The sequence below is a fragment of the Strongylocentrotus purpuratus genome, unplaced genomic scaffold, assembly GCF_000002235.5.
Source record: "Strongylocentrotus purpuratus isolate Spur 01 unplaced genomic scaffold, Spur_5.0 spur5_contig_867, whole genome shotgun sequence".
NCBI classification, from domain to species: domain Eukaryota; kingdom Metazoa; phylum Echinodermata; class Echinoidea; order Camarodonta; family Strongylocentrotidae; genus Strongylocentrotus; species Strongylocentrotus purpuratus.
In genome coordinates, this window is record NW_022145576.1 from 2589553 (window position 1) to 2605906 (window position 16354).

General features: G+C 38.8%; 2 protein-coding genes across 3 annotated transcripts in view; one reads left to right on the forward strand and one right to left on the reverse strand.

Moving 5' to 3' along the window:
* Positions 1-7516, forward strand: part of LOC594568 (PHD finger protein 12) — a 32313-nt gene extending 24797 nt beyond the window's left edge. For both annotated transcript variants that reach the window (XM_030975679.1, XM_030975672.1), the window contains exons 14-16: positions 324-406; positions 1957-2085; positions 2715-7516. In XM_030975679.1, coding sequence (XP_030831539.1) covers positions 324-406; positions 1957-2085; positions 2715-3152 — 650 coding nt within the window. In that variant the 3' untranslated portion in view covers positions 3153-7516. The remainder of the gene's footprint in view (positions 1-323; positions 407-1956; positions 2086-2714) is intronic.
* Positions 7517-12081: 4565 nt separating this feature from the next.
* On the reverse strand, positions 12082-14094 carry LOC100888818 (tripartite motif-containing protein 2-like). The gene has a single exon (XM_003726482.3). It carries the CDS (start codon positions 14092-14094, stop codon positions 12082-12084), a length of 2013 nt encoding a protein of 670 aa, XP_003726530.1.
* Positions 14095-16354: the final 2260 nt, after the last annotated feature.

Here is a 16354-nt window from a genome sequence, read left to right on the forward strand (position 1 = left end):
TGGGATGGTTTGAAATACAATGTCTGCCACTCTTCATGGAGTGGAGACTTTCTGTGCCAGTTCTTAATTATAAATTTAGATTAGTGATTGAATTTACTTGTCATTGTCAGTAGTTGACAAAAAATTGTAATCATATTGTGATTTGTACCACATTTCATTTGTTTCTATCAACATGTATGAAGAGTCAATGCTAGGAAAATGTGTGAAATAAGTTAATTTTAATCCAAGGTAATTACATTAAGAATATTTAGATCATAAATACAGATATACTGGATGTTTTTTTAATATTTTTGTCTCTGTATGCTTCTTTTCTCTCTTGACAGGAAAGGACATGGATGTTTGTTCAGGGAGCTATGGGCATTGTAATTTTGTATCTCCCAAGCACGCGTGTATATTCTATGATCAGGTAAGAAACAGATGATAGCCTAGATTGGTTAGGTACTTGGGGACGTATTAAATTCAGTACGTGGATTAAGTTAATATTTCACTTAGAACTTTACTTGGCTAAGTATTTTGTCTTAACTGGTATTCAGAACATATCTGAGCATTTTACTTAAGTTGAGTTTAAGGCGAATACTAGGTGAGAAGTATGGTGACGTCATCTTGTCATCTAAAATCATGCGCAATTAATGCGTTGCTTTATATGCACACTCTTACAATTGTGCGCAGCTTTAGATAATTGCGTGTGATAACCATATGCCTGCCTATCTAAGCTTCCAAAATAATTGGCTTAAGTCTGCCTTGGAGCTGTCTGAAACTGAGGTTTAAAAAGCTCAATTGAATATCAAAGTTTGTTAAGTATTTTATCTATGCTGTTAACCTATACTCTTTTCACACTGGTTTTGCTTAACCCCGTACTTTGCTTAGCCCCGTACTATCCTTAACCCCGGACTCTTTTTTTGGCTTTTCACACACGCTGTTTTTAGTCCCGTACTAGCGCCTATTTCGGAATAAAAAATTCACGCTGTTCTTACTGCAATTCGTTAACCCCGGATATCGTGAATGTTATGATTGGACATACTTCGCATCTGGCCAGCTGCGATACGCTCCATTGCGTAGTACCGGACTATTTTTCGTTTCTGTTCATTTGCTTGGCACCGCAATTGCGGGGTTAGCAGGAGTTAGCACCACAATTGCGGAGTTAGCCCTGCTACTTGCAGGGTTAGTTAACCCCGTACTATAGGTGGGGTAAGCCAACTTTAGCCCACTTAACCCCACCTATAGTATGGGGTTAAGCAAATTTTTGCCAGTGTGAAAGCAGTACTAGTAAAATACTTATAATTTCCAACATAATTATTGAATTTAATACCGACCCTGTATAATAAACTCAATTTGCTTTTTAATTTTTTCCATTAGATTATGTTTATCAGTTAGGGTTAGAATTGAAAAGTATGGAATACCAATTTAATTTTCAAAGGAAGAAAAACAAATCAGAATGGAATTACGAAAAACACTTATGATTTTTGAGTTTAGATTTCCATCAGCAAATCCAATACAAGAAAATAGAAAGATAGACAGGGAAAAGTCTGTGAAATGGAACTGTAAACTTATAATTGAAAAATATGAGCATTTCATCATGTACGCAAAAGGCACTGGTTATTTATGAATAACATGAAGCATTTTTTTAATAATTTGAAATATTGTGTTTCTCACATTTTGAATATGTACATTCTGGTATGTTTTTTATGAATAATGTAAAATATAACTCATTTGACTCTCATCAGTTCGATCCCTGAATTACAACTGTCATTGTATTTGATCTATGTGGTATTAATGCAAAAATCTCTCGGGATCGAAGACGATGGATGTGCATAGCACCAAATTAATGCAACTTACACTTAGAATTATCTTGTTTGGAGCCGGAAGGCTGTTAAGTCACATCATTTTACACAGTCTGTGCCCTTCTGGCTCTTAACAAATGATCTCTAATTTTTGTTCCATTTTTTTCTTCTTCAGACTACGAGGTTGTATGAGTTAATCAACTACAGTGAGTACGGCACCAATGTAGATAATGTGATCTTCTCCTGTGACTCATCAGATAAATGGTCGTCCAACCATCCAAGAGCATCCCCTATGGTCAGGAATGTAAGTTAACTACGTTTCTTAATTGTTAAATGCTTGCCATCTAAACACAGCATGTAAAATGTGCATGTTTTGTGTTTTGAAATTAAGAGGTGTTCAGATGGTGTACAGACTCTTATGTATATGTTTTAAACATATTGGGTAGTGCATTTGGGAGATGAGAAAAAGGTGTTTGAATGTTGTAGAATCATTGTTTTGTTTCACAGTCATTCTGAGTAAACCTATTACCTCAATGTTTGCACAACCAGTTTTTATTTGTATGGTGTATTATGAAAACAAGACATTGTGTTGCTTTGAATACATTTTTTTTTCCTGAGCAAATAAAGCTGTTGATATAATCAACACACATGTGATAACGTCACCTACTTTTGCTTTAAAGGCCAAATAAATTCACAAGATATTAAAGACAAATTGTGTTTTTTACCTTTTTTTTCAGGAATTATATTTTGCATAAAGAGGAACACATCTTTACATATATCTACATCAAATATCAATGCATTTGTAATAATTTCTCCAATAATCTTTAGAGATATGAATTCAGATGCAAAACATATCTCTCCTGTATTGTTTTGGAACTTAATCTAAGTTTGTTTGAAATTAAGATAAATGATCTCAACTCCCTCATATTTCAGGTTCGCAAGATCATCGACAAGAGGAAAGTGCGATTCAGCGAGAGACTCATGAAAGATGGCAAGAGTCGTCATGAGATAAAACAAGAGAAAGAACCGGAGATACCCCTACGCATGAGTGCCACGACCAACAACCATTTCCATCCGTGTGGTTGCCGTGGTGGCAGCAGCTCTGCGCTGCTCGGTGACAGCAAGGCAGGCTGGGAAGGCACCGCACTGTTGCATCATGGGAGCTTCATCAAAATCGGCTGCCTCGGCTTTGTATTCAGTATTACGGAAAACATTACGAAAATGACGCAAGCGCCAAAATCGTCTTCGGCAGGTTTCCATCCGGATAACAAGAGGTCAGTCGTCGTTAATTCTTCATCATCGTCGATACCTGCTCGTAAAACAGTAACACAGACAATCGTGAGGCCACAATCGGCAACGTCATTGCCATAGTAATGCAATTCTAGAACATCTCCTCTTCTGTGACCAAGTATGTGAGGCGTTTCAAACTTCCAAGATCCCCATGGGCTTTTCAACTGAAGAAGTCATTTTTGAAGCATCAGGCAACCCTTGTGGATTAAAAGGTTTATTTCTGAAGGAATTATCATTGGAGAGCTGCTATAAAACCAGAAGCTCTTGCATGTTTCAAATCCAACGAGACTTTCACGAGAGGCCAAAGTTCGCTGAAGTTTCATGCAGCAAAATCCATGAATGGCGACACTAACTTTTATTTTGCAATTCTTGTTGCCAATTGCCACTAAAATAACATTCATGAAAGCTTAAGGTCGCAGAAGTTTCTGGTCTTACAGTAAATATATTCTTGTTTGAACATTATTTTAGTTCTTTTTCTACAAAATGTAAACTTCCTGTCAGATACAGATATGATACTCTGGCTCAATCTCATTTATGAGAGGTCAATGATGTCTTGTGCAACCTCTTTGGGGGTGATGAGTATTCAAAGGTCTGCTGGTTCAGACTTACTTGCTACATGATGGTGTGTTCACATTACATCATGGAGTGTTCACACATTCTCACTCATATCCTGATGACATTGCTACTTCCTGGAGTTTGAAGGATGAGTTATATCAGTATGAGCTCTGAAAGTATAGAGTATGCATTCTAGATTCCCCTGTGTATTCCTCCTTCATTTTAATGTTCTCTCAACAAGTTTTCTGCACAGCCCGTACCCCTCTCCGACCTCGCCCTTCCCCTTCCCCTCTCCCTCCTACAATCAAAGTTTCCTGAAAGATTGTTGTTTTGAACAGCCACGTACCTTTCCTCACCCTATTCCCCTTCCTACACTGGAAGTTTCTTGTCTCAAAGATTGTTGATTTGGACAGCCCTGTATCACATCCCTCCTCCGCCTATTCCCCTCCCATATTTTACGTTTCTTGTCTCAAAGTTTCTTCGAAATAGCCTTGTAACCCTCCCTAACCCTAACTACCCCCTCCTACATTTTAAGTCTCTTGTTTCAAAGACTCTTCTGGATAAGCCTGCAACCCCTTGTCTCCATGATTATCGACAATCACCTATCCTTCCCGACCCAGCCCACCCCCCCCCCCTTCCCCCTCCCCCTCCCCCTCCCCTTCCCCTTCCCCCTCCCTCCTAGATTCCCAATCTTTCTTGGAACCATTCCAGACAGGACAGTCTGCTTCCTGCATCCGTGCCCCTGAAGGCCTGAAGGTGACAGTAGAAGGGTATGTTGAGGCTAGAGGAACATGGCATGGGCGTGATAAGGGTAATGCACGGCATGTCTGTCTGCGTTGTGTGCACAAACCATGGCCCAGTCTTAGGAGCAACCCCTTGATGATATGGCCATGGTGTTAAAGGGGACAATCACCAACAGTATTTTGCCGTATATATGTGTTTGGGCATTTTATAGCCAAGTGCCATATTCAAAATATTACAGAAAACACTTTTTTTCTGTATTTCAAGTTCAAACACCATCTGAATATAGGTAGAATCTACCTGTAAGTAGACAATTATTTCCATGCAATGGTTGTGAAATGCAGCTTGAGTTCTGGTCATGTGACTACATTGTGACAGAATTGTCTCAATGTTTTGGGGAAAAGTTGATTGTGTAGGACATATGAACAATTGTTTGTTTGTTTGGTATTGGAATCATCAAAATGTGAACAAATTGTGTAAATGTAAACCCCAGTAGATGAATTACCTCAGAGGCTTAATCCACAATGTGTGCTTATAAAGTGTTTTCCTGCAGAATGCTGTCGGTCTTCTTTTGATGAAAGCAAAAAATATTTGTTTATTTGCTAATCTTTAAGAAATTCGAATGATTGAAACATTGAAATCTTTAGTGTCTGGTTGTTTTGAACCCTTGATAAGAGGTCAATGATACATCTGCATCACTCTCTAACACCCTAGTGATTATAGTTAAACCTGTCTTGAACGGCCACCTGGCTATAGTGGTCGCCCATATTATTCCCCTGTGGGTAGAAATGTGTGTTATAGGACCTGCCTAGAAAGGTCACTTGTCAACAGTTTTTGTTCTGTTTCCCTTAGTTGTCCTTAATATACAGGTTTGATTGTATTTTTTTGTGATTGAAATTATGACTAAATTATGCAAACATTATGAATAACACCATATCACTATTAAAATGAACCATTTAGACTTAAAATAGAAAACTCTCAATTAAAACAGGGTCATACATTTGCTGGGGTCCTTTTTTTCCCTAGACAAATCTTCCTAATAATGTTTTTTTCTGATAAGAGTAGACTACATGTAGATTATGATCATGAGTGGTATCTACGTAATAATAATAATAATAATATATCTTGTTTACCCAGGGTAGCCTCATCAGTCTAAAAACTGTTCTCCCTAAGGGCCCTGCAATCATATTATTACCCCAGCTGTATTGGTAGTTGGTACTTTATCATGAGACATGCATTTAATTATGCAATCATTTCCAATTTCTTTTAGATGCCATTGTGGCATTTATCCAACATTACATATGATCAAAGAAATTATATGAGCTGATTGTTCTCACACTTTAAATGTTATCAGGAATGCCTCTTGCACAGAAATTTCAAACGCAAGATTTTCAGATTTGTTGAGTTGCTTTAATTGCAAGTTCAAAGTTTCATGCAAGAGGCTTCTGTGCATGTACCCTGCAGTTAAACATGAAGATATGTATCTCTGTCCTCACTTATTAGTTATTTTTTGTTTTGGTAATAGTATTCAGGGAAATAAGCTGTCAACAACTATGCACAATATCAAAGTAGCAAAACCTGTGATAAAACGATATACAATATTACAGTAACCATTGATGATCGCAGATCGATATTCACTGTTTAAAAGATACTCTTGTTTTAGTGTGTGAACAGGTCATGTATTATTGGTTAGAGATGTAATGTCATCTTCAGGGTGTGTTCACTTTGTCAAAAAATCAACATGTTGGGTGCAAAGGGAAATATTTTTGTTAATGTTTCAGTTTCTTTCTGTTCAGCTTAGGTCCATATTTAACTTGTTTCCTTTGATGTTCTATTCCATACACTGGTTCGTATTCTACTGATTCAGTTAACTGGGTCTCCGATCACATTTAACAAAGGGAACTTGGACCTTCTTTTTGTTAAACCTGATTTTAACAAAAGCTTTAACCCAGCGTCAGGGTTAAATTTAAGTAGAATACGGACCATGAGAATTTTAACAACTTTTCTCATTGCATTGAAATGGCATCCACATCGATCATTTTAGGATGCACAATCAGGAATTTCAACAATTAAAGGGAGACAAAGATCAATATCCCAGGATTCTATGTGATATTTATGTGATTTGAATTAAACTTTGCATCAGGAAGTAGAGAAAGAAGTTGAAAGAATTGCAAGAAAATCATCCCAAATCCTTGATTTCAGAAAAAATGGTGGAGGAAAATCCTTCTTATCTCTACTTTTCGGGCTATGGATCATGGTGTTGCCAATTTGATTTTGTATTTTGAATCTTAAATGATCTTGGACACTGATTTTGTTTTTAACATGATCGCAAAGACTTTCAAGAAATCTACTCACGGGCAATGTTTGCACTCCATCAAATCGCCCATAGAAATTTCTTGTTCCCATTGTGTATCATGTCATTGCAATATCCACACATTTTAATAGGGGATGCACAAGGCTTTAAATATCCTAAACTTTTATTTCTTGAATTCTTCTTATTTCTCTTAAAATTTTTCTTATTTCAATTCCTTTTAAATGAACGACCACTGGCCAGTAACTTACCTTAAGCTCAACAATTTTGACAATTTTATCTCGGGAATAATTTCATGAGATGTTTGCCAACAGTGTCATGAGTGTGAGATAGGAAAAGCATGAGGGATGCTTTTTGCTTCTTTAGTCATAGATTTAAGATTTCTTTAGAAATTGCCTTCTCTTCAGTATATAATTATGATATATGATTTCGAAAAGAAGAGATCAAAATGGTTCGCTTTATAGTAAAGCTGTGATAAAAATGAGAGTTCAGAAACAGGACAGCTGTGTTGGAAGGTTCTGTTGTAATGGCTTTCTTTTACTAAGTCAGAATGTCAGATACAGGAGAGTTGTTGAATTTTGTTTTCTATATCATATCATATGCCAATGATAATTGTAAATGTGTATAGAATTATAGATAGTGCTGTGAAGAAATTTTTTTCACTTTCAAAATTTACTATGAATCTTGTTCAGTATGAGAGCTTCTTTTGTCGAATTATTGTACAGATAATGTTACAAAATGAACTTGTACATTCTTTAAAGAAATTGAAGAAAAAAAGCTGATTGTAAATGGTTTGAAGAAAAAAATACAATGAACAACATGCATTATTATCCAAAGATTTACATCGTTGCTAAGTGAGTTTCTTTGTTTTAATGAGTTTAGTAGCAGTGTGGAGGAAGGAATGATATTGTGTGAAATTTGAACGGATATTTATTGATTCAATTGATTCAAATGATTTTATTTCTCATGTAAAATATAATACAAGAATGATTATATCACAAAAAAATAAGCAATGAAACGACAAATATAATGGAACAAACAAAACAAGAAACAGAAATGAGAGAGAGCAAGAGAGGTGGCGGTGCGGGGGTGAATTAACACTTTGGTTGCTTTCGTTGCTTCTCTGCACGGTTGCCGCTCGTTTGCCACACTTGCAATCTTGCACACTCAAAATAAGTATCAATCGACAGAAAGATTGCTTTGTGCAACACAATGACTTTGACAAAATTACCAATTTCCGGTCTTCGTTAGGTCTATGACAACAATTTTAACACCTGCACAGATTAAGCTTACATTGGGCAGTTAAGTAGTCCGGAAGCCGTTGGTATATGTATCGCATGATAAAGACACTGGCACAGGGATATTGCTTGTGCGGCATATAAGAGTTGAATCATGGGATGATTTTTTTTTTCCTTCTTCACTATGAATGTGGATGAATAGTAGTGGGAATAATGACAAATGTACAAGTAATCAATTACTCAGAAAGGGAGAATATCGGAAAAAATAAATAGCATGCCAACTGAGAGAGAAATTTCCTGGGCCCACCCCCCCCCCCCCCCCCCCCCGAAAAATTAATATCAATGCTGCTGATATAAGGCAGACACGTGCTCAACTGATAAAGATTCTTATCTGTTAACGATACACGTTTTGAATTGGTCAACTGAAACGGCACGGGTGTAGTTTGAAGTTGTCCCCATCAGACAACAACTTACGCCGAATTACATCACCAATTACATTTAGTACAGAAATATATGAGAAGGAAGTGTAGCAATCGTGCAGTTTGCACGCTTCTTCCGGGAAATTCCCCACTGGTCATTATTTTTCAATTGGGGGAAAACCCCTTTCACCATTCAGGAAACTTCTGCGCATGTGCGATTTGTGATTGTGCGCTTTCACAATCTGGTCAATAGCTAGACGGAACATTAAATCCCCGGATTAAATCATAATGAACAAAGAAACAAAAACAAGTTAACACTTATTCTGTGTTTGAGGGTCGGGACTTATGATATCTTATGAATATTACATATATTTCCAAGGGTGTAAAAGATGAGGGTTTGGAAGTCCCATTCCTGGCTGTACTTGCTTAATCATTTTCTCTCCATATTTCTCCCCTCTATCTTTATCCGCCCCACCCCTATCTCTCTCTCTCTCTCTCTCTCTCTTTCTCTCTCTCTAACTCACTCACTCTCTCTCTTTCTCTCTCTCTCCCTAAATCCCCCCCCCCTCTCTCTCTCTCTCTCCCGTCTCGCTCTCTGTCTCTCTAGCTGTCTCTCCAACTCTAAACTCTCTTCATCATTATCCACTTGTTAATTTACATGGTTCGTTGCTGATTTGCTTTAAACAAAACATAAATATCGTCAATAAAACAATTTTGTGTGTGTGCTATCTAACTTCTAATACAAACGGTAACAAAACATGAACTAGTATATACATGTACACTGATGTCGAAACTGTCAAATATTGATAAGTTTTAGTCGATACACGATCACTTATTCGTCTTGCCTTTTTATACATAGAAGTTTAAAAGACCTTCCATCCACTATAAACAGAGAAAAGTACAAATCAGGTCATAATATTGATAGTTTGATGTAAACAAATAAGGAATAATATGAAAGCATTCATAATGATTGTTCTTCAAAAAGAGGATACATTTTCCACAACGAAGGAATATGCATTGCGAGTATAACCACTTCCTTTGGAAAATATAAATGACACATGATATCGTCATTAAATAAAACCTTGGGGTGGCGGAACCCACATCCGATTTCTACACCTGTTCTATTATTCCTACAAACTGGCATGTTCATTTAGATGAAATATGCTCTGTTGTGGGGGGAAAAAAGCATTTTCTTCAAAGGGGAAGAAGAACAGAATATTTTTAACGAGATAATGTACGTGTCATACATTAAAATATCTTCAAACACTCAACTAAACATTGAAAATGAAGTGCAGTTTTTGAGTAACTTGAAGGAAATATTTGTTATTATCATTTGAAAGCTAAATGCATGTATCATGATCGATTATGACATTACTGATATAAATATATCATCTCTCCTCGGGAGACTAAATACCAAGATAATTTTGTTATGTAATTGATAACCATATTATGATCATGATTGCCATGAATACAAAAGATTGCTAAAGATATGCAACATGAACTATATACCAATCTTAACTACTCTCTGCAGTATGTACAATTGTCAATGATTACATGTACGTTGAATAAACGCATACCATAGAAATTAGAACACACCAACCCTCGAAGACCAGTTATTTTATTTCTGAAGAATTTTCTTCCCATAACCCCCTGAACACCGGGAGAGATTCCACCTGAAAGCATTTGTTGGCATGTTGGCCAAGTTTTGGGCAAGCTCGTCAGAGACGGTGTTCTATAAATTACTGTCTAACAAAGAAATTAAAGCGCAAATACCCAACGTTCTGTGCCAAGCAGATGGTAGAAAAAAAGCCATTTAAAGGTAATACGAAGTTTTGGTATGGAGTCATAAATTTGGTTCAAAAGAACATATTGGAAGCATATGCGATTTTACAATATTCAATTTTCGTTGTCGCGGTTGGAATCGAGTCTAAAGTAAATATTAAACTCTTTCATTTGTATAGCTCCCTCTCAACACTGATATTACTTTAGCTTTAAAACAATGTTTCCTGACTACAATCGACCGATTTGCTATTCCCGTTTGGAAATTATATTTCAGAACTGCATATTGAAATTGTCATGAAAGTGTTTTAGGGGCTAAATTTTCTAGTGCTTATATTACATCGACAGGGGCATCCAAATATATCAACATTTTAAAGAATTACTATCCATTCAATTTTCAAATTTTTCCAAAACTTTGCCTTTCCTTTAAACAGTTCTGCTTAAATTCTGTGTTAACATGGTTAGGCGGTTCATGGAACGCAGTGCCTCGTCGTCGAACTTTCACCAGATTAGGAAACTTCTCTATTGTATCCATCATCCAGGGTAGGAAATGTAAGTTATTATCACAAGTATGACATACATCAAAAGATGACAGGTATATTGATCAATATGAAATGAAATAGAATTACCTAATCTTGATTAGGTAATTGAAGGATGGTGCCATGCGTCATAAAATACGTCACTGGCTGTCCTAGATGACCGGCCGCGCTGAGGTTTGGAGTGATGTTATGGGCTAAAAATAGGCCATCGAAAATCATTACACTCCCCAAATACATCATTGCAGGGCTATCGAGCAACTTAAGCCAAATGACATGTGAACAATATTTCACAAAAGAAACTACCATACGCACAACCGGATCGTTTGATAAATTTAAATCTAAACAGAAATACTATCGGGGCATTCGATACCAAACGCTGACTCATATAGGAGTACCGATTTAATTGTATTTTCACGAATTGCAAAGTTTTAGATTTATTCGATCTGCATATTAATATCTTATTATCTGTACTAAGTTGGTGAAACGTATGTAAAACACTTAAGACATTGATACATATTACCTGATAAACACCACATGAATTTAAAGGACCACTTTTTATCGTCATTCAACATTTGCATGCATTGTGATTTATATAGCTCAGAATTGTTTGCAGGTCACAAATTGCATTTTTGATCACTATTGTCTTGTATTCCCAATTCTAATCACAACTGTGGTTATTTTTTTTTGCCGAAATTAAATTAAAGTTATCGTTTCCTGCAACAAATTGTGCTCATTGCTCCATTTCATTAGATAGTCTTGTAATCACGTTTCATTCCGAGCAAGTTTTTAAAATATGGGAGTACTGCATGCCCATCTACTTGTATTGGATTACTTATCACATCATAACTACATTCCCAAACTTCATTGAGGAATATATCATCTTCGTCTTGATTGGATGATTTCGTCACCTTTCGTGACCCGTTTCCTTTATAATCATTGTTGTTTTGATCCATGCAACATTTTTATTGAGAACGCTTTTCAAAACAGCCAAATCGCCTCTCTTCTGACTTATCAATGCTGTCAATAATCTTGCCCTAAATAACTGGCACGATTAAGGATCTGCTTTCCATGCAGTAATAATAACAATAATAATAATAGGCATTTCTATAGCGCCGTCTATCTAGAAATTCTATTCCGAGGCGCATTTATTATTACCCCGGCTTTAGCCTAGCTGCCATTACAGCGCTCCAGCATTTCAAGGAATTAATTCCTGCCAGGTACCCATTTAAATCACCTGGGTTGAGTGTGGCAAATGTAGATCAATGTCTTGCCGAATGACATTAGTACCGCGGCGGTACTCGAACCGCGGACCTTGTGATCCACAGTCCGGCGACGTATCCACTCGACCACGACACCTCTGTCATGGCGGTGTTCAAGAGTTCGTCGCTGGGGAGACGTAAACGCAAAAAATGATATGAGAAAAATAATTCAGGGCTGTGAATTTTCCTCTTGCATTTCATTTCTTTCAGAATCCTCCTGCTCCAGCTCTTTTCTTTCCCGCTCGATCACAGACCTGCTGCTGTAGATGTCGACTTTCGTTTTGGTCACAAGCGCCAAGTTACCGTCAGGCGTACAGTCGATTCTCGGATGCCACGAGCCAACGTCGACTTCAACATGTCGGACTACGCATTCGACGATGTAACCCTCCAGTGTGTATTTGTGCACTGAGATGAGTTTCTTTTCATCCCGACTCCCAGAGAGGATGTAAATGTTCTCTTTGGTGTCGCAACAGACGAGAGCGTACTGCCATTGCTTGCGATGGACGGTGCACTCTACATCTCCATCGCGATTCAAGACGGACACGGAAGCAGGGCTATGGGACAGAACAATCTGGCCCGAGTTTGCGACAACGATGCGGTACGGCGTGATCCCACCGGCGGGTATTGATTCGACTTGGCGCCCATCTTTCGCGAAGACGGATATCGTATCGCGATGGAATTCTCCCGCGAAAATCATATCGTCTGCGTCCGCGGTAAGACATGTGAAACCCGTGCTGCCATTCTTCGAATGGATCATGCGGGACTTTTTGCCGGTTGGGTCGTAGACCGCGATTTGCCATGTCCCGTCGAGAATGACGATCGTGCGGTCGGAGAGAACGGCCATGTCACGGATGTCGGAACCTGTGTTGAGGACGTGGGTGATCTTCCCGTCGACGGTCATCTCCTCGACGACGCCGTTGAAGTGGGCGAGGAAGAGTGATCCGCTGGAGCAGTACGACATCGATGAGACCTCGCCCGACTTAGACTCGGGAATAGGGATACTTCTAGAGAGTGACCACTGATTTGGATCGACAAGGGTCCCGACCGACACCCACTGTGCGTTCTCCTGTGACTCAAACCTCACGTTCTTGGTGATACTATGGATGTAGTCAACCGACGCTTTGTCCCACTGCTCCGATACTAAATTGTGCAAGGTCGTGTTAAGTTTGTCGAAGGTCAGAAGTACTTTGACACTTGGGTTCTTCATCAATTTGACACCGAAGCTTCTCGCGTTAGAAAGGAGTGATCCTACACCAAGTCGCGCTGCTTCAAGTTCGTCATACTTTCCGGTTAGGAACTCGTCCAGCCTGTCTGTTTCTTTGAGAAGGGTTAACCGCTGAAAATCAATGCTTTTGAGAGCGTTCTCAACCGCGGCGTCAGCTGCATCGTTTATCTCTTGTTGCAGGCAGCGGACGACGTGCCGCGCCTCGTTGCGTTGACGATCTATCGTTCGTAGCGCGTCTGCAACTTCCTTCTGCTTATCGTGGCCTTGTTCGACGAGCTCTTGAATGCTACGTAATCGCGTTTTTACCGCGTCTTTTGCCTCAACGCACACGTGATGCGGTTCGGGATGGGTATCTCCTGTGCAGCGGATACACACAAGCATTGAGCATGTCTCACAGAAGTGCGTCTTGACCTGTCCGTTATGCTGGTAGCATGTCTTCCCGTGGTTGGCGTCCTTGTACCCGTTCTTGGTCTTTACCAGACTCCTTCGAAGGTCATTGAGAGGCTTAATGCGGTGTCCACTCAGAATCTGTTTCAGGGAGGAGTGCGACCCCACACAATCACGACAGATAAAATGGCGGCAGTCTTGACAGTAGGCAACTGCTCGAGAACGCTTCGTACGGCACGACTCACAACACAATTCAGAATCCATCAACTTGGCACAGTGGTCATTGCCCTCCAAGGCCTGGACAACCTTGTTTGCCAGGTTATTTGGCTTCAGCCCGTTGATTCCATTATCAGGTAAAATGGTTTCCTCGCGACAGAGAGGACAGGGGATGGAACGGAGGCGGCAAGTGCCTTCTATGTTACCTCGAACTGTCACACATCGCTCGAGGCACTCGGCGCAAAAACTATGAAGGCATTGGAGGAACTTGGCATTTAGCAGACGGCCTGTGCAGATAACACACTCCAACTCTTCGTCGAATGTCTGAAAACTCTTTGTAATCGACCGATTCATGTTGAATGTTGCGAAATTGTCTTACACAGTTCAAATGTCACTTAAAAATTGAAGAAGTAATTCACTGATCATTACCATATAATCACTCTTCAAAGACGATTTGTTTCCAAACTCAAAGACGACGAAGAAACAAGTCGTCGACAAAATGAAAAAAAAGCAAAGCTCAAACGGTTTTTGTATCCAATAGGCCAAGTGATGTCGCAAACTTCAGGAACTACTCAACACGTGTCACAGTAAACTCTTACAAATAGAGAACAGGTTTGGTTAAACTGCTTTAACTTGTCTTGAACAAAGTCTCATGAGTGTAGAATTCGGAAGAATTCCTCAGACATCGCCTCACACGACGGCCTCTTTTTCAGTTATGAATAGCATTTCAAAATGTCAAACAGAAATACAGACAGCATTCTGTCGCGGCCGGGTACAAAGTCGGGTATCTAGCTAGTTGCGGCTGCTCACCGTGAAAGTTCTCCACAGTTATGCTATTTTTAAACCCGTCTTCTTTGCATCACAATCATCAGCTGAATTATTTGATCCAGGGTAGCTCTTCGAGGGAGGGTTCTTTCCTTGGTCCGTGTGCGCTCTACGCTCACCTTTCGTTACCTGCTGATACTGTTCGGACGTCACAATGATTTTTATCTGACCCGTTCTATCTGCCCCCTATCTCACTAAGCTTATTGTGACGTCAGCCCTCCTCCCACACTTAAACATGTGCTCGCTTAGTGGGTCACTGATCTCTTCAACCAAAACACAAAACATGTAATTCCTAAGCTAGACTTCTAATTACTCCAGCTTATTTTCTACTTAACCCAACGTAGGATGATTGTCGGCGTTCCAACGCAATTTTCTTCAGGCCAGACTCAAGTTCAAAATGGCTGCCAAACAGTCTTTGTCAACTGCTACGAAATTCGATTATCTAACGAATATCCAAGATAATTCTAAAAGATAACCACTAATGAAGACACAGTTTTAAAACTTCAAACTTTGTCTTAAGCATACTGTTTTGAAATCATTTTGATTATATAGGTCCAGGCTCAATTTGTTCTGTTTACTAATAGACGAACGATAAAGATAATTAATTAACAGTAGACCAGTCACGAATGCAGGTTGCAATAGGAGATAGGCAGATGACCCATGTGATGAAAGTTGAATTAATCTCCATGAAATGCGACGTGACCCCCACTGACTTTACGGTGACTTCGTACCTGATGCTGCCGATAACACTAAGGCGGTGATGAAGGGTTTATAATCAAGTCCATCAAACTTCAATCAAATCCTGACACAAAGTTACGATCAACGATGATAACGGCACGATCAGCGCAAAGAACAGTACGATGAATACCGATAACACGTCAGTCATCAAATAGATAAACCATCTCCATCGCTTCGAGTATCTGTATTGTTTTCGATCCGCCCGATGCACTTTCGATTCTCCCAAAACTTTGTATAAGATTTGAAAGCATCTAAGAAGTAAGTGGGTAAAGGGGAAATGCGCGGGATAAATCTCTGAATCACCGAATAAAAACTCTTTGGTCGTCTGCCGTGAGTCATCGGACTGTTTACGTAAATCCTCTGTGTGCTACTGAGGAGGCAGAACGGAAGTGAGGAAATTAATAATAAAGAGACCTCGAGCTTACGGGCAGTTGACCCGAGAATCTACCTGCATACTTTGCTAGGTGATGAATGTATGAATCCTCCCATAATCCTCAAATTATTACGTGTACTAACTTAGAATTAGAAGACTGAAACTTCGTTGATGAAAATAGAAAAGATTGAAAACAAAACGTGAAGTGAAAGAGATTTTAAGGAAGAAGGGCAGTGCGTGTAATGTGGTGAATTTAAAAAAAAGAATGCAATAGACAAATTCCTTAGTTTATAACTAGTTTAAAGATGGTTAAAGTGTGATCTGATTTTTAGAATAATGATCATATTAAAGGTATTACAAAGTTTTGGGAAATTTTGAAAAATGGGTGGTTAGTGATTCTTTACAATTTTGAAATTTTTGGATGCCCCTGTGAATGTAATAAAAGCACTATAAATTTTAGCCCCTAAAACGCTTCTGTTTTCGAGAAAAATTGAATATAAAGATTTACCGGTGCTCCCGGTAAATTTTGATAAATTTCAAATAGCTCCTACGGCTGTACTATGGTAGCTGCGACCATGAAAATCTCAGAATATGTAGTTGTGGTATATAATTTGTGAACGGGAATAGCTAGTCGGTCGATATTAGTCAAGAAACATTGTTTTATAGCTTAATTAATAT